Genomic DNA, 19,411 nt, shown 5'->3' with positions numbered 1-19,411 from the left:
TGTTCCATGAGGGTGAAAAAGGCACCTGCAGAGTTTCTTTTATTTTGCACATCCAGAAACCCAGCTGACATATTGTTCTGAGCTTTCACATTCACATCACAATAAAACCGCTTGAAACAGGAATCCACCCTCAACAGAGCAGAAGTGTGAGTTCTGGGTATGTGGAAAGAGACTAACCTTCTCAGCCCCAGAAACAGTAACTGTTTCAGATTGGGGATGTGACTCGACGTGACTCAGAGAAGAGCAGCATCATGTGTGAAGTTCCTGGGTAAGCACGGGGAGTGGGATCATTTTGTACAGTGTGTTTGTGCACTGAACCTGTGTGTTTAATTTGCATCAGTGAATGAAGCTTGCCTCGTGGGCAACAAGTGTCCATCACCATAGCTCTGTGGGGATGCAATAGCCAAGGCCTGCATGTGCCAATGCATGACTATTCCATAAACTCAGCATTTGTTTCATGCAGGCTATCACCTTTAGTAGATTCTAGGACTACCAGCCTTTAATGTTATCCCATCAGCTGGTCTTTATGGGTCTACTATTGCTTTTGTTTGCAATTCCTTCCAATTTCTTCTGTCGAGATTTACAGAAAATGATAAAAGAAAAATGCAAAAACATTTTAAATGACCGCATAAGAACAATCTATTGCCAATTGAAATGTTTGTATGGAACTTACATCAGCCTAAAGTCAGAATGTGGTCTATATTGTGGCTCAGACAGCTTTTACTATGGGAATTGTACATGCAACTGAGAAATAGAAATGAACATTGCTAAGGGAGCTAAAACCAATTCCAAAATGTTTTTCCAATATTACAACAGCAAGAGAACATTCAAAGAGGAGATTAAATGTTTAAGAGATACAAATGGCAAAATCGTAGAGGAAGAAAAAAAAATAGCAAATATGTTAAATGATTACTTTTCACAAGTTTTTACAAAGGAAGATACTGACAACATGCCCCACATGTCATCCAGTTCCTATCCAGTTTTAAATAACTTTAGCATAACTGAGGCAGAAGTGTTAAAGGGACTAGGAGCTCTTAAAATAAACAAATCCCCTGGGCCGGATGAGATCCTCCCAGTAGTACTCAAAGAAATGAAAGAAGTAATTTACAAACCGCTAACCAAGATCATGCAGCAGTCTCTTGACACAGGGGTGGTACCGACAGACTGGAAAATTGCAAACGTAATACCGATCCACAAAAAGGGAAACAAAACTGAACCAGGTAACTACAGACCAGTAAGCCTGACTTCTATTATATGCAAACTTATGGAAACTATAATAAGATCCAAAATGGAAAATTACCTATATGGTAACAGCGTACTGGGAGACAGTCAACATGGTTTTAGGAAAGGGAGATCGTGCCTAACTAACTTGCTTGATTTTTTTGAGGATGCAACATCGATAATGGATAATTGCAAAGCATATGACATGGTTTATTTAGATTTCCAGAAAGCTTTTGACAAAGTCCCGCACAAAAGATTAATTCTCAAACTGAACGCAGTTGGGATTCAAGGAAACACATGTACATGGATTAGGGAGTGGTTAACATGTAGAAAACAGAAAGTACTGATTAGAGGAAAAACCTCAGAATGGAGTGTGGTAACCAGCGGTGTACCACAGGGATCAGTATTAGGTCCTCTGCTATTCCTAATCTACATTAATGATTTAGATTCTGGTATAGTAAGCAAACTTGTTAAATTTGCAGACGACACAAAAGTAGGAGGAGTGGCAAACACTGTTGCAGCAGCAAAGGTCATTCAAAATGATCTAGACAAGATTCAGAACTGGGCAGACACATGGCAAATGACATTTAATAGAGAAAAGTGTAAGGTACTGCACGCAGGAAATAAAAATGTACATTATAAATATCATATGGGAGATATTGAAATTGGAGAAGGAATCTATGAAAAAGACCTAGGAGTTTTTGTTGACTCAGAAATGTCTTCATCTAGACAATGTGGGGAAGCTATAAAAAAGGCTAACAAGATGCTTGGATACATTGTGAAAAGTGTTGAATTTAAATCAAGGGAAGTAATGTTAAAACTGTACAATGCACTAGTAAGACCTCATCTTGAATATTGTGTTCAGTTCTGGTCACCTCGCTATAAAAAAGATATTGCTGCTCTAGAAAGAGTGCAAAGAAGAGCGACCAGAATTATTCCGGGCTTAAAAGGCATGTCATATGCAGACAGGCTAAAAAAATTGAATCTGTTCAGTCTTGAACAAAGAAGATTACGTGGCGACCTAATTCAAGCATTCAAAATTCTAAAAGGTATTGACAGTGTCGACCCAAGGGACTTTTTCAGCCTGAAAAAAGAAACAAGGACCAGGGGTCACAAATGGAGTTTAGAAAAAGGGGCATTCAGAACAGAAAATAGGAGACACTTTTTTACACAGAGAATTGTGAGGGTCTGGAATCAACTCCCTAGTAATGTTGTTGAAGCTGACACCCTGGGATCCTTCAAGAAGCTGCTTGATGAGATTTTGGGATCAATAAGCTACTAACAACCAAACGAGCAAGATGGGCCGAATGGCCTCCTCTCGTTTGTAAACTTTCTTATGTTCTTATGTTCTCAACACAGCTCCAGCATTCTTCTGCAATGACAGGGACCTGGCACTCTGCAGTGAGCTGCATGGTATGATCAAAGGGATATGGATTGGATGTGATGTTGTTAGCCAGGGTAAGGCTGTCTGGTATTGAAGGTATATGTATTGTACCTGACAGCTCTGTGAAGCAGGTGGTATTTACCTTGGACAGGGTGCTGAGTGCCAGACTCGCCACACACTGAACTACAGCAGTCCACCTTGAGGGCTTGTTTTTAAAGAGACACTGGGTGCTGTTTAGAGGGTGCCTTTGGTTTTAAAGTACAGTAGTGCTAACTCGGCCAAAATAAAAAGCCAAAAACACACATGCAGTTTTAAAATTTCATGGGTGACGTTCGAACAAAAAGAAAAAAATGACTGAGAAACGGAATGTGATATGTTTCAGGGACAGATCTCTCCATGTTGGGGTAGGGTGAGGGCAGGGACAGATCTCTCCACGTTGGAGTACGGGGAGGGCAGGGACAGATCTCTCCACGTTGGAGTACGGGGAGGGCAGGGACAGATCACTCCACGTTGGAGTGGGGGGGGGGGGGGGGGGGGGTGGGCAGGGACAGATCACTCCACTTTGGAGTGGGGGGGGGGCAGGGACAGATCTCTCCATGTTGGGGTAGGGTGAGGGCAGGGACAGATCATTCCATGTTGGAGTACGGGGAGGGCAGGGACAGATCACTCCACTTTGGAGTGGGGGGGGGGCAGGGACAGATCACTCCACTTTGGAGTAGGGGGGGTAGGGACAGATCACTCCACATTGGCTGCTTGGCTCAGTGGGTGGTCCATGTTTGATTCCAGCTAGCGCCACTGCTGGTGCCCAAATCAAACATGTGCATGATTTGCCACTAAGCAGCACCTTTGAAGGCCGTCTCTTGGACAGTGTGGGAAGGTTTGATTTATTGCTTCCCTTGCTGTAACTTCTCTTGGGTTAAATTGGATTTCATATTTCAGATTCCAGAACTTTTAATTAGCACTAAAACAATAAAACTGAAATGTGAACTATTTCAAAATTGTACTTTGTTATCACGTTAGTTGAGGTTAACAGAAATATGATTCCAGACTCGAAAGGAAACAATCCCAGCTGCCATGTTGTTTTACACAGCGTTCCACCTGGTCAGCTGGAAGCCTGCAGCTAGCCCAGTATCTGTGGTCACCCGAACCACGGAACTGGGATTCGCTCTGGCTCAACAGTCTGGTGCTCAAAATAAGGATATTTGTGGCTCTGAGAAAGTCATAAAACTGCAATCCCTTAACCCTGTAGCTGCCAAACTTGTTTTGTGGAAAATGAAGGGAATTGGGCATGATTCTTTTCAACAGAGTCCCGGCCCAGATCGCAAAGACACCGTAAGAGCTCAACTGTTAAATAAAGGCAAAGTAATAAAACTGTAATGTTACAGAAGCAGCCTGGATATTGCTCACCGTGTCTGATGTACTAAATAGACAGCCTCTTCAGAAGGGGGATGAATAGCAACTCTGGAACACTTCCTTGCTTGAACTAACACAGTCGCAAGGACTAGCCCATCTCTTCCATAGTGCCACAATTAGAAAAGAAGGGCACGCTTTATTTGAAGGGCTGTCTTTTTAGTTTATTAACTGTTAACAAACATTGTTCATTTTTAGCTAAGGGTTATGGTTAGGGTTAGGATTAATAAAAACCTGATTTAATTTGCTAAACATTATTACAGTAACAATTTGAACCAATTTCAAGCATATGATCGACTGGGTATTGATCCTCGATAGGGCTCCGGTGTTTGATTGAAAATCCATAGGGCCTTGGTGTTTGCAATTTTAGCTGGCCTATTATATATTATTAACAAACAGTTAACAGAAAATAAATAATGTACATGAACATGTTTATTAGCTGTTTGTTAACAGTTAATAAACAAAAAAAAACAGCATTTAAAATAAAGTATGACCGAAAAGAAAAGTCTTGAATATTCTGGCCTGTTTTCTAATGTAATCACATCCCCTCAACAATTACAAGCACACCAAGCAAGGAAATCGTGATTGCCTGTTTAACTTTGCAGAGAACAATGTTTGCAATGAACAAACCTAATTATAGGGCAGCACCAGTGGGGCTTCTTCAGCAAACAATAAAGCACTGTGGAGGGACAACTACGATTCGGCAGAGGGGAGAGCTGCTTATTATTTCACAGGAATCTGGGTGTTCATGGAGAGGGAACGTGCTGGGCATTGACAGAAAGGGTTTGACTGCCGTGTTACTCTGTCGTGTACAAGGCAGCATGCAGGCTTCGTGCAGAAGGCTGATTAAACAGCAAGCTTACAGAAAAGAAAGCATCTGGTCAGCTCAAGGAGAGGGAGATGTGTGTCAGATTCACAGGGCAATGAGACGCCTAACAGCACGCAGTACGAGAACCCTTTCAAACTGCTCAGAAATATCTGCAATTGGTTTTCTCTACATTTTAAATATCTTCATTTGCTTCTTTTGTTAAAGACAGGAGCTGTGTGCACCCCCACTCACTCCCTCACCCCCACCAAACAGGAGCTGTGTGCACCCCCACTCACTCCCTCACATGTGCACCCCCACTCACTCCCCCAGCACACAGGAGCTGCGTGCACCCCCACTCACTCCCTCTCCCCCAGCACACAGGAGCTGTGTGCACCCCCACTCACTCCCCCAGCACAAAGGAGCTACAGCCACCCCCACTCACTCCCTCTCCCCCAGCACACAGGAGCTGCGTGCACCCCCACTCACTCCCCCAGCACACAGGAGCTACATGCACCCCCACTCACTCCCTCTCCCCCTGCACACAGGAGCTGCGTGCACCCCCACTCACTTCCCCAGCACACAGGAGCTACATGCACCCCCACTCACTCCCTCTCCCCCAGCACACAGGAGCTGTGTGCACCCCCACTCACTCCCCCAGCACACAGGAGGCGCATGTACAACCACTCACACCCCCACTCCCAGAACCTGCTGATGTCATTCACAGTTTCATTGAAATCACAAGGGCCCAGGAAACCGAGGTACAAGACACAGTTTCACAGGCTGCACACAGAAAGAAGTGAGTGGAGTATTGAAAACACTCACAGGATGTGCCTTGTTCAAGAAACATGCTGCTATCTGAGAGCATCTGAGACCAGTGCAAAACAAGCTAATCCTGTCTCAACACAACGTCTGTAAAACAAAGCTACAAAAATACACAAGAAAAGTCATCTGTGCTGCAATAATGTTACAAAGGCAGTTATATTAAGTGTTACTGTGCTGCTTTCTCCCCACAAACACACGTAGAGTGAAACGTGAAAACACTGTTCACCTCACTCTGCTAGAGAAGTATAAACAGCAACTAAGTGAGGGCAAATGTAATTCTGGGAAACATAACTTACAAAATAATAGGGGTTATAAAATAATTACAGTTAGGAAACATATGTCAATGCAATGTCCTCACAAAGACAGTACAGTGTACAGGTGTGTCAATGCAATGTCCTCACGAAGACAGAGCAGTATACAGGTGTGTCTGTGTCACATCTTCCCTCTTATGGAGCTCTCCAGGCTCTGGCTGGTAATGCTGCCTGTGCTGGTCTCATAACCACAAACCCCCAGCTTGAGCAACTTTATGAGTAGCGGTACCTTGGTAACTGAATCACTCTTAAGAGAAACTTGAAGAAACCTGAAAGAAAGCGAAAGCAGCATCTGGCACTTACCTTCACAAGCTCAAGCTCTTCTGTGGTAAATCCAGGGGAAAGAAAAGGCTCTGTCCTGCTCTCAGGTCTTTCTTTGTAATAATATAAAAACATACAAACACACACACAGTCTTCAAGACTCCGAGAGCACACACACACACACACACACACACACAGACTGCTGCAGAGTGTGCGCTCAGATAAACAGATCTGCGGCTCTCAGAAAGGAGGCGGGGAGGAAGAAGAGGGAGGGGGTGACAGGGCAGAGAGGAGAGGGTGAGCTGGTTTTTTTTTTGTCGGCAGGACTCTTTTTTTCTCACTTTAATAAAGAACAGAAAGTTCTGAAAGAAAAAGAGGAAACGCCCATCCCTTTCCCAGTTCCTGAGCGCCTCTGAATCAGTGCAGTGCGTGGGTACAGAATGGAGCAGCAGACTGTGTCCAGCTAGCACACTGAACCCACACTGTGTACTGCACAGTGTATCAGAACCACTGTCTGTCTGTGATTAACTCTCTGAACAAGTCAGCCTTAACATTCTGCACTGGGAAACCGGAGACAAGAAATAAATGAATCAATCAATAAAAAAATAGATGCCTGCTTACTTAATATAGGGTGAATGAATTAAACAGGGCTGGGTAGTTCAGCTGTAGTATCTGAAAAATTAACGGTGTGTAGCAACAGGAAAAACTAATCCTAGAGTACCACAGGTGGGAGTAGGGGGTGCTATAATAAAAGCACAAAGCACACAGGTAAGCATGTACAGAGCCACACCCCGGGGGCAGTGGAGTGGGGAGAGCGGATAGCAGTCATGTACAGAGCCACACCCCGGGGGCAGTGGAGTGGGGAGAGCGGATAGCAGTCATGTACAGAGCCACACCCCGGGGGCAGTGGAGTGGGGAGAGCGGATAGCAGTCATGTACAGAGCCACACCCCGGGGGCAGTGGAGTGGGGAGAGCGGATAGCAGTCATGTACAGAGCCACACCCCAGGGGCAGTGGAGTGGGGAGAGCGGATAGCAGTCATGTACAGAGCCACACCCCAGGGGCAGTGGAGTGGGGAGAGCGGATAGCAGTCATGTACAGAGCCACACCCCGGGGGCAGTGGAGTGGGGAGAGCGGATAGCAGTCATGTACAGAGCCACACCCCGGGGGCAGTGGAGTGGGGAGAGCGGATAGCAGTCATGTACAGAGCCACACCCCGGGGGCAGTGGAGTGGGGAGAGCGGATAGCAGTCATGTACAGAGCCACACCCCAGGGGCAGTGGAGTGGGGAGAGTGGATAGCAGTCATGTACAGAGCCACACCCCAGGGGCAGTGGAGTGGGGAGAGAGGATAGCAGTCATGTACAGAGCCACACCCCGGGGGCAGTGGAGTGGGGAGAGCGGATAGCAGTCATGTACAGAGCCACACCCCGGGGGCAGTGGAGTGGGGAGAGCGGATAGCAGTCATGTACAGAGCCACACCCCAGGGGCAGTGGAGTGGGGAGAGCGGATAGCAGTCATGTACAGAGCCACACCCCAGGGGCAGTGGAGTGGGGAGAGCGGATAGCAGTCATGTACAGAGCCACACCCCGGGGGCAGTGGAGTGGGGAGAGCGGATAGCAGTCATGTACAGAGCCACACCCCGGGGGCAGTGGAGTGGGGAGAGCGGATAGCAGTCATGTACAGAGCCACACCCCAGGGGCAGTGGAGTGGGGAGAGCGGATAGCAGTCATGTACAGAGCCACACCCCAGGGGCAGTGGAGTGGGGAGAGCGGATAGCAGTCATGTACAGAGCCACACCCCAGGGGCAGTGGAGTGGGGAGAGCGGATAGCAGTCATGTACAGAGCCACACCCCAGGGGCAGTGGAGTGGGGAGAGCGGATAGCAGTCATGTACAGAGCCACACCCCAGGGGCAGTGGAGTGGGGAGAGCGGATAGCAGTCATGTACAGAGCCACACCCCGGGGGCAGTGGAGTGGGGAGAGCGGATAGCAGTCATGTACAGAGCCACACCCCAGGGGCAGTGGAGTGGGGAGAGCGGATAGCAGTCATGTACAGAGCCACACCCCAGGGGCAGTGGAGTGGGGAGAGTGGATAGCAGTCATGTACAGAGCCACACCCCGGGGGCAGTGGAGTGGGGAGAGCGGATAGCAGTCATGTACAGAGCCACACCCCGGGGGCAGTGGAGTGGGGAGAGCGGATAGCAGTCATGTACAGAGCCACACCCCGGGGGCAGTGGAGTGGGGAGAGCGGATAGCAGTCATGTACAGAGCCACACCCCGGGGGCAGCGGAGTGGGGAGAGCGGATAGCAGTCATGTACAGAGCCACACCCCGGGGGCAGTGGAGTGGGGAGAGCGGATAGCAGTCACAGGGTTTCAGAGTTTCCCGGTATTGATTCACACTCGTTAGCGGAATATTGATGGCATCACGCTTTACATTTTAGTGAACCGTTTTCCTCCTGAACTCACGCACACACATCACTAACTACCCACAGGCAGCTCTCTCTAGCTCTCTCTATATCTTTTTATCTCCCTCTCCTCTCTCTCTCTTGTGTTCTCTCACCCCTTCTTTCCTTCTGGTTGTTTTAAGTCATAGTAAATCATTGCTCATCACATCTCTGTGTACTAAAGCAGTGCACAATGGTGTCACTTTGCAGTCCTGTCCAGACAGCGACAATGTCCACACAAAAAAGAACATATTCAATTTGTTTTCCGGCTATGATTCCCCCTGTCATTATACTAACCAACCACTAGAGGGGGGAGGGGGCTGTCACACTGTGCCCACGGGCACAGCTGATTTCAAATAGATCCTAATGAGTGGTGAATGTATCTCTGTGCTGGCAGACAATAAAGCATTGAGCACTGACCCCAAACCTTCCCCCGTTATCCTTCACACGCTGGCGTGCTTCCTTTCAGCTGCAGCTTTTTAAATGAGGATAATGAAGGAGTGTTAGTGCTGAGATTGAGTGGCCTTTGCTTCTGGAAGCTCCTATAGCTTGACAGACCTGTGTGCAGCTGGAAGTCACAGCTGACCAACTTCAGTAATCAATCAACACCTTCCCTGATCAATATCCTCTATTGACTTGATCTCCGAAGCATGCCCAGCCAATCTGGCAAGTGGGTCTAGACACGAATCCAATACAAAAGTCTATATCAGGACTCAGGTGGCCAAGGCAAATCAAAAAGTTAGAGATGGTGCTGCCACAGATGAGAAGTGTTGTGAATTGGTTCGATTCGTGTCTTACAATGTAAACGTTAGAGACAGTGCTGCCACAGACGCGAAGTGTGTCAATTGGTTTAAATCGTGTCCTACAATGTAAATGTGAGTAGCTGTCCTCTGGCATTGGATATTGCTTGAATTACTCTCCAGATACGTGCTGTTCATTGTGATGATTGGGATTTAGGGTAAAGCCTGCAGTGAGAAACTCTGCTGTAAATTACATTGTTAAAAAAAGCGATTCCCCCAGGGCTGGTGGTTGGAGGTTATGCTAACTCTGAGATATTAACATTAATAATTAAAGGGGAATAGCTTCTTACTGGACTGGAATAACAGCCAGGGTCCTGGGAGAGCTGCACAGAGAGGAGCTCAGCTCCTAACACTGAGGAGTGCACTGACCTGCATGGGAAAAGGCGTTATCCAATCTAACAGGGAGGTGGGTAAAGGCTGTCACTCCAGTCCAAAACTGAGGATGTTTGGAGACAGTAACAGTGAAAGTCTCTTGAGTGTGTGATTGAGTGTGAGTGTGTGTGTGTGTGTGTTTGACTATGTGTGTGAGTGTGTGATTGAGAGTGTGTGTGTGTGTGTGTTTGAGTGTGTGATTGAGTGTGTCATGTTCTGAGTCACTACAGGAACATTGCAGAGCTGCAGTGTGACTCACCCTAGCTGCAGTTCAAGGTCACTACAGGAACATTGCAGAGCTGCAGTGTGACTCACCCTAGCTGCAGTTCAGGGTCACTGCAGGAACATTGCAGAGCTGCAGTGTGACTCACCCTAGCTGCAGTTCAGGGTCACTGCAGGAACATTGCAGAGCTGCAGTGTGACTCACCCTAGCTGCAGTTCAGGGTCACTGCAGGAACATTGCAGAGCTGCAGTGTGACTCACCCTAGCTGCAGTTCAGGGTCACTGCAGGAACATTGCAGAGCTGCAGTGTGACTCACCCTAGCTGCAGTTCAGGGTCACTGCAAGAACATTACAGAACTCTACAAAAAAACTCCACTCAAGTTTGAATCAGGCAGTTTCATTCCATCTTCTCCTTTAACGGATTATTTGATTCAGGTTTTGAAAATACGATAAGGCATGTTGACGTTGACCTACCTGATTAGATTTAGAACTTCCTCACATATTGGGAATGCATTTCAAAACACATTTCAAACAGTAAGTGAATTCATATGAAATCATTAATCCACAACGATCCATCCTGACTGACCTCTGCTCTGGATCGGAGGCAGGGCCCTGCTGTCTAACTCTCACACCAGCCTCGCTGGCTTCTGGGCTGTGATCCAGCAGCTTCATCAGCAGGCATGGTCGTGTGCTCTGAAAGCTCTGGGACACAATTAGGGCCCAATTCAATTAACTTTAACTAGGAAAGAAAAAAACATTTTAGGAAAATATTAATTAATTAAATTAACAAAGAGCACAGGGATCATTTTTTTAAAAAATTTGATTCTGTTAACATTAAATCAATGATGAGTCCAAATAAAAATGGACCTGGTGCTCTTGCAACCTTGTTTACTGCTTGAATGTTTGCTGCTTTAATTCTCCTCAAACCTTTCCCAGCTAAAAGTTAATTGAACTGGTCTCGAATAGACCTGAATTAAATACAAAGTCTGGGGTGGAAATGGTGTGTTTGAGTACATTCTGTTTTCTATTTCACTTTCAGACACCTCTTGGTTAGCCCAGAGAACACATCACAATAGTGTCTGGCTAGCTAGCTCCAGGATATTCCAATTAAAATGTACTGCAGTGTAAAGCAACTGCCAGCGTTGCCTTGGAACCCTTGAGTGCTTGGCACAGCTGCTCTAGTGGAGATTAGGGGCTTCAAGATACAGCAGCTAGCTGCACATTCTGCTCTGTCTGGCCTCCCTCTGCAATTGTGCTTTATGCAGGGCCTGGGTTTGTGTGCCCCCCTGTGCACTATGAACCTCACAGGCCACCCCCCCCCCTGTACCTCTTATCTGATTCAGAGGCTTATCTATATGACAGCAGAATGATCTTCCGCATTCCCTGATCCGGAGATCCAGCAGGAATGAAGGAGGCTCTGGGTGAAACGGGGACTGGGAGTGTCAGCCCTACCTCTGGGGACAGGAAACACATGATGCTCTGGCTCTGCATATTATTAACCTTTAGATGGTTCACATTTGCCATATGTGTACCTTGGCTTGCCATGAAACTGACCTGCAATGCCCCGTCTATGGAGACACAGTAATGTAATAACACTGTAATAAATGCCTGGACTGAAGAAGCTCATACATTGCTAGAACAGTATGGGGAGCACTCAGAACATGCAGGGGGAGGGGGACTGAACACTGAAGAGGTTTAGGATTAACATCCTTGTTCTTCTACCTCAATGATATTTAATGTCCAAGAAGCAGACTAGACATGGGTTCTTTACATACAATGCCCCCTAGCACCATAGAGCTTCAGTGTCATATACACCCAACCACCACATCATCCACCAAAGTACTGAAAAGACCCAGCCTTGCCCAGCTTGGAGAAATGAAGACCCAGCCTTGAGCAGCTTGTTGAAGTGATGAGATCCCTTTCCAAGGAAGCGTAGCAGAGAAACGACCCTTTGCACCCAGTTCTTGTTCTGTGCTCCTGGGCTGGACACACACAGTTCATCAGCAGTTATTTCCCAGCAGGACCTGCAGGAGCCTCCCCATCAGCAGCAGCTTCCCTTCATTACTTTAATGAAACTGATTGCGTTTCAGAGCTTTACTGAAAGAGTACCGGCGCCCCTGTGGTGGTCCTGTATGAAGCAGGAACAGCACAAGTGGTCTGATGTCCTCCCACAAGCAGCTCAGATAGGGAGCCTGGGGTCACTTATGGCTCTCCTGATGTTCAGGGCTCTTACAAATGTTTTATTCAATTAGCACCAGGTGCTTAAACACACCCACCAACCCCTTATGCCAAATTCTTGCTTTCAGATACAAAAATAAATGTAAGAGTGCTTCATCTGTGAAGTACTCTCAGCAAACAGCAGCAAATGTGCCTGCTTAAGCACTGCAGGGCCGGTGACAAGCAGACTGCAGATACAGCAGGATGTTCATGGTCTTTGTCAGACTTTGCTATTTGTTCATGGTCTTTGTCAGACTTTGCTATTTGTTCATGCTCTTTGTCAGACTTTGCTATTTGTTCATGCTCTTTGTCAGACTTTGCTATTTGTTCATGCTCTTTGTCAGACTTTGCTATTTGTTCATGGTCTTTGTCAGACTTTGCTATTTGTTCATGGTCTTTGTCAGACTTTGCTATTTGTTCATGGTCTTTGTCAGACTTTGTTATTTGTTCATGCTCTTTGTCAGACTTTGCTATTTGTTCATGGTCTTTGTCAGACTTTGCTATTTGTTCATGGTCTTTGTCAGACTTTGCTATTTGTTCATGGTCTTTGTCAGACTTTGTTATTTGTTCATGGTCTTTGTCAGACTTTGTTATTTGTTCATGGTCTTTGTCAGACTTTGCTATTTGTTCATGCTCTTTGTCAGACTTTGCTATTTGTTCATGCTCTTTGTCAGACTTTGCTATTTGTTCATGCTCTTTTTCAGACTGTGCTATTTGTTCATGGTCTTTGTCAGACTTTGCTATTTGTTCATGGTCTTTGTCAGACTTTGTTATTTGTTCATGCTCTTTTTCAGACTGTGCTATTTGTTCATGGTCTTTGTCAGACTTTGCTATTTGTTCATGCTCTTTGCCAGACTTTGCTATTTGTTCATGCTCTTTGTCAGACTTTGCTATTTGTTCATGCTCTTTGTCAGACTTTGTTATTTGTTCATGCTCTTTGTCAGACTTTGCTATTTGTTCATGCTCTTTGTCAGACTTTGCTATTTGTTCATGGTCTTTGCCAGACTTTGCTATTTGTTCATGGTCTTTGTCAGACTTTGCTATTTGTTCATGCTCTTTGTCAGACTTTGTTATTTGTTCATGCTCTTTGTCAGACTTTGCTATTTGTTCATGCTCTTTGTCAGACTTTGCTATTTGTTCATGGTCTTTGTCAGACTTTGCTATTTGTTCATGCTCTTTGTCAGACTTTGCTATTTGTTCATGCTCTTGTTTTCCTTCTTTCTTGCAAGCTACAATGAAAGATGGGATTTTCAAAGACTTTGTTAAGACATTGAATGTAATCAGGGTTGAGGAAGCATGATGCAAAGTATCACTGAGGATTCAAAAGGAAGCCTGTTTCTCCCCGAAGCAGCCCATGTCTTACTGGGTAACGTAATTTAAATAATTACCCTGTTGTATGTTCTCAAGGTCATGAGTTTCTATTGCACTCAGAGCTGTGCGGCTGGTGAGACTCTCTTTCATTTTTAGTTGTTTTAGTGGGAATTTTCAAATGCTCCTTCAACGATTTGTGAAAGATTTGTGATGATTGCTTTGTGCTGTTTCTTTGTTTGTCATTAAATAAGAAAGTAAATAGGATATTTAACAATAACAATATAGTGTACAGATTTCTCATTCCGATACAAGCTTTGTGTCTTTTAGAAGGGAACCCTCCATTGAAATCCTTCATGGACTCAGCTCAATCCCATTCATTCACAGTGACACGTGAAGCTGTAGAAACACACGCAGCTCAATCCCATTCATTCACAGTGACACGTGAAGCTGTAGAAACACACGCAGCTCAATCCCATTCATTCACAGTGACACGTGAAGCTGCAGAAACACACGCAGCTCAATCCCATTCATTCACAGTGACACGTGAAGCTGTAGAAACACACACAGCTCAATCCCATTCATTCACAGTGACACGTGAAGCTGTAGAAACACACGCAGCTCAATCCCATTCATTCACAGTGACACGTGAAGCTGCAGAAACACACGCAGCTCAATCCCATTCATTCACAGTGACACATGAAGCTGTAGAAACACACGCAGCTCAATCCCATTCATTCACAGTGACACGTGAAGCTGCAGAAACACACGCAGCTCAATCCCATTCATTCACAGTGACACGTGAAGCTGTAGAAACACACGCAGCTCAATCCCATTCATTCACAGTGACACGTGAAGCTGCAGAAACACACGCAGCTCAATCCCATTCATTCACAGTGACACGTGAAGCTGTAGAAACACACGCAGCTCAATCCCATTCATTCACAGTGACACGTGAAGCTGCAGAAACACACGCAGCTCAATCCCATTCATTCACAGTGACACGTGAAGCTGCAGAAACACATGCAGCTCAATCCCATTCATTCACAGTGACACGTGAAGCTGTAGAAACACACGCAGCTCAATCCCATTCATTCACAATGACAGGTGAGGCTGTAGAAACACAAGCAGGTACAGTAGCATCCACAATGAAGTGTAAATTATATGCATTAAGGGCTCTCAAGTGACGCATCAGGTCAAGGCACCCTGCGTGGCGTGCAGGATGCACCATATAGCCTGGATGTCGCCGGTTTGAGACCAGCACCCCCTGTAGTCTGACTGGACGCCTGCGGGCTTGCCTGCTAGCTGCCCGGGAGCTGCGTTGTCCTCTGACGCTGTAGCTCCGAGGTGGCTGCATGGTGAGCCTGCAGAGTGAAAAGAAGCGGTCGGCTAACAGCAGACGTTTCAGAGGACAGCGTGTGTTCGTCTTCACTGCTCCCGAGTCAGTGCAGGGGTGGCAGTGGTGAGCCGAGCTTAAAATAATAATTGGATATTCTAAATTGGGAGAAAGTAATTTTAAAAAAATTGGCGACTATTAATGAATTACTAATTATTTAATTAAAAAAAAAAATATATATATATATATATATATATATATATATATATATATATATATATATATATATATATATATATACATTAAACACATTATAAATTAGGCGTGTGCTGCAGGTTATTTGTACTATAGAGGTTCTAGAAAGGAGTGGGTTGCGCCTGATAGTCAATGTTTGTGTAACAGGTTTGACAGATTTAATATAAGACCCCCCTTGAACAGAAAACACTTCCGCTGTTGTATCGTGCATTACTGTATCGACAGGGAGCCGTTTGCTCAGTACAACCACCTGTAGTCAGGTCCGCAATTCGACGCTGTACCCAGCGCCTCGGGCTTTAAAATCGACACTAAAATCGATTAATCTGATTTCATTATCAACCGCACCACTATCGAATAATTCAAAACGTTTTCACAGGACAGCTGTTCAAATGTAAAAACAAAGAGATAATGCGCTTTCTGTTTTTGACGCTCTTTCACCAGTTGTAAGAAAACATGTTTAAAACCGCAAAGGATGTGTTTATTATTTAATACGCTGAACATTATGAAACACAAATCAATTATGCATCAGTTAATCCCGTCGAATGCAGAATCTTTCATTCTCACCCGAACACCCACCAAGACCAACCTGTGCATAGAGAGGTAAAACACTTTGATATATAGAGGTTCCTGTGTGTTCCTCCTCAATTCAATCATATGAATATAATCTAATACTAGTCAAGGCAACAACACTGTGTAATACATTCTCATGCGAAAGAGTAAACAAAACCCCTAGATTTGTGACTTATCAGAATATAATAGGGTTAATAAAGCTCTGAGTGTATCTGAGACACAGTGCCATCGGCTCAAGTACGCAGCAGCAGCAGCTAACATGTTACTGACAATAATATTATTCAATGCTAGCAATATTATACGTTGTGTATATATATATATATATATATATAAAAACACACACACACACACACATACACACGCTCACTACTGCAAAAGCTAAGCTAAGAAGGGAGTGTAAAAAAGGATGAAAACAAACATGCTGACCGGCACTTACATTGTTCCTGAGGTCTTGCAAAGCTACGCTCATCGTGGAGTGGAAAGCGGCATTGGCGGAGAGTGACGGTGGTCTCTATCTGTCTAGATGCTCAGATGAAAGCAGATAGGATTCGCCGCTGAGATTGCTTGCCATGTCTCAGGTGCAGCGGGTCATCAGAGCCACAATTAGAAAGACTGGTTGCTGCCTCAATGCGTAGCGACGGGCCAGTACGCGCTACTCACTGGCTGTACGTGCAAAAAAGAGTGTTTTCCAGCTGCTATTTATTATATTATAATGTACAGAGAGAACTACCTATCACTACAGCCCGCTACTGACGTTAGCAACTGAAATCACATTTTCTAACACGATGCATAACACCAGCACAGCGCTCTTATTTTTGCTCTCTCTCTCTCGCTCTCTTTGTTCTCTGTTCTTTCTCCTCGCTCTCTCTCTCTCTCTCTCTCTGTTCTTTCTCCTCTCTCTCTCTCTCTCTCTCTGTTCTTTCTCCTCTCTCTCTCTCTCTCTCTCTCTCTCTCTTCTTTCTCTCTCTCTCTCTGTTCTTTCTCCTCGCTCGCTCTCTCTCTCTCTGTTCTTTCTCCTCTCTCTCTGTTCTTTCTCCTCGCTCGCTCTCTCTCTCTCTGTTCTTTCTCTCTCTCTCTCTCTTCTCTCTCCTCTCTCTCTCTCTCTCTCTCTCTGTTCTTTCTCCTCGCTCTCTCTCTCTCTCTCTCTGTTCTTTCTCCTCTCTCTCTCTCTCTCTCTCTCTCTCTCTCGCTCTCTCTCTCTCTCTCTCTCTCTGTTCTTTCTCCTCTCTCTCTGTTCTTTCTCCTCGCTCTCTCTCTCTCTCTCTCTCTTCTTTCTCCTCGCTCTCTCTCTCTCTTCTCTGTTCTTTCTCCTCACTCTTTCTCTCTCTCTCTCTCTCTGTTCTCTTTTCTCTCTCTCTCTCTCTCTCTCTCTCTCTCTCTCTCTCTCTCTCTCTCTCTCTCTCTCTCCTTTTCTGCGAGCTGGTTATTATGTTAAAAACATCTATAGCTGCGAGCCATCAGGCTGCATGTAGTATCAAGTGTGGCTGTGGGGAGCATTAGCGATTAACAGGAGGGTAGCGAGAGAGATGGAGAGGGAGGCTGACAGTGAGTGTGATTGTGTCATGTGGAGAATGGGGAAGCGGATGGTAATGAAAGTGTACAGTGCAGCTGGCAATGACACAGTTAAAGGGGTTGTGTGCCTGCCAGCATGGACGTATAACACAATAATAGAATTGCATGAAACAACATGTCTATAACGCTACTATCTATCTATCTATCTATCTATCTATCTATCTATCTATCTCTATCTATCTATCTATCTATCTATCTATCTATCTATCTATCTATCTATGTGCTGGTCTGTGCTGTGCTGTGCTGTGTCCACATGCTACAAAAATGTCAAACATGTACAAAAAGTAAAGAAAATAAGCACTGGGTTCCAGACAGCTCCATTCATAGGTGCTGCTGTCTGGCTAGTTTTGGATTAAAACAATACAGAATACGGGACAGCTTTCTGAAATTTTTTCAGCAAAGTGCACAACTTCAGCCTGGTGTTCTCCACAGCTTGATCGTCTGTCCTTCACGTATCAGTGCGGCACCCCTGAAAACTCTTGACTTAAAATAAACTAAAGCAAAACACAAATAAGGTTGAAATGAAAATGTACTGAAGTGCCCATGATTACTGTTGGACAGGTCAGGTCACTCCGTGGAGCTCCATCAAACACAAGGGCTGTTCTGTGTTCAGGGTAAGATCACTCTGAATGTGCTTGTGACAGTTTGAATCACTTCAAATATAACCTCACTGATAATAGCGGTTTTGGTGCTGTGAAATATATATCATTGGAAAGTATTGTAATCTATTGCATTCTACTGTGACCTGACATTATCCAACATTTCCCAACAAGACTCTACTATCATACAAGAATTAGGGAGTTCATTTTATAAATACGATTTGAACAGAACCAACGCACAACCAACAGCTGCTTATTGTGTGATCAGGTCTCAGTGACACTGAGAGGAGCACAGGCACATAGCAGTCTCCAATGGATTCAGTGGGAGGTTAACCCTTTCAAGACACACCCAGTGCTAATCCATTGCATTCTGTGAGGTATAGAGCTGACCCACACTGCCCCCTGCTGTTGACGGGTCTCAACTACACACCCTTTCTCTTTGGGAAGGCAACTCAGCCTCCAAGCAGTTCCAGCCTGTGGGCTCAAAGACAAAGACCTCCATCAGTGATAGTAATACAGTTTGATCATGTGGACACTGGGCAAGCACACTGAGCCCCGAGCTCATTTCAAATAAGAGCCTGCCTGCGCTTTCATTCCCTCTGTCAGCCTACAGCCAATAGTTATTTGTGATCAGGACCCTTGTAAACTGAAGTGTAATGCAATGCTAACCAAGTCATCTACTCTACGATGACAGTACAGCTTTTCTGTTATCATTTTCACAATGCACAGAACGTACAGAAATACACAAAAGCATACATAACCCTTTGTTACTTTAACTTGAACAGCTAGAAGCCCCTGTGGGCGAAACAGAAGAGGAAGATGGTAAATGAGTTATTTCATGGGTTTGTATCGATCCAGCAAACGTTGTGATTTCACCGTGCTTTATATTAGCAAGGTCGGGTATCTTTCATACCAGATGCTGTTCAGACAGAGGGCTTTGTTTCTGCACTCCTGCAGTGTCTCTTGCCTTCTCCTCTACCGAGCAGCTAAGACGTATGTACACAGTGAAACAAAAGAAAGAGTGGGCTGTGTGTTTGCTTGTTCTTATTGCCACTGGATTCTCCAGCCAACCTACGCACTGTGAACTCTAGATTCCCTTCGATACCCAGTTCACTGTGTTTCCACCTGGCTTTCATTTGGAACCTTTAAAGTTCTGGGCAGTCTGCCTGCTAGATTCAGAACAGGGCACCGCAAAGAACAATCTGGCAGGAATATAACCCTTATAAAACCAGGAATTGCTCCACTATCATTTCTACTTGAACTCACACACCAGCTTGGACTCAGTCCCATATTCCTTGGCAACAAGGTCTTTCTTCTAACCACTCACTTAACAAATGAAACAATAAAACTAGCCTTATAGAGATATTTACACATTCACCACCTGCTGGACATCTCATGCTTAACTACTCACTGAAATTAATTTGGGGGCGGGGGGTGGGGGTATGATAATTTATTGCTGTGATATTGTGTGCTGTGGACTTGTTGTATTCTTATTGTATA

The 19,411-nt window shown here is 45.2% G+C and overlaps 1 protein-coding gene across 3 annotated transcripts in view; it reads right to left on the bottom strand.

The window, feature by feature from the left end:
• LOC121326842 (endothelin-converting enzyme 2-like) overlaps nucleotides 1-16,598 on the bottom strand; it is a 50,061-nt gene extending 33,463 nt beyond the window's left edge. The window contains exons 1-2 of one of the 3 annotated variants that reach the window (XM_041270416.1): nucleotides 16,177-16,598; nucleotides 10,641-10,793 (exon numbers count right to left, since the gene is read on the bottom strand). Coding sequence is in view for 2 of the 3 variants with exons in the window: in XM_041270414.1 (XP_041126348.1) it covers nucleotides 6,260-6,352 (93 nt within the window). In the remaining variant the exon portion in view is untranslated. Of the gene's footprint in view, nucleotides 1-6,259; nucleotides 6,404-10,640; nucleotides 10,794-16,176 lie in introns of those variants that run through there. The other 2 variants (XM_041270415.1, XM_041270414.1) reach the window with 2 other exon arrangements.
• Between the last annotated feature and the right edge of the window lie 2,813 nt (nucleotides 16,599-19,411).

The sequence above is a fragment of the Polyodon spathula genome, chromosome 14, assembly GCF_017654505.1.
Source record: "Polyodon spathula isolate WHYD16114869_AA chromosome 14, ASM1765450v1, whole genome shotgun sequence".
Classification (NCBI taxonomy): Eukaryota; Metazoa; Chordata; class Actinopteri; order Acipenseriformes; family Polyodontidae; genus Polyodon; species Polyodon spathula.
Note: the sequence above shows the minus strand (reverse complement) of the source record. Positions and strands in the feature narration are given on the sequence as shown.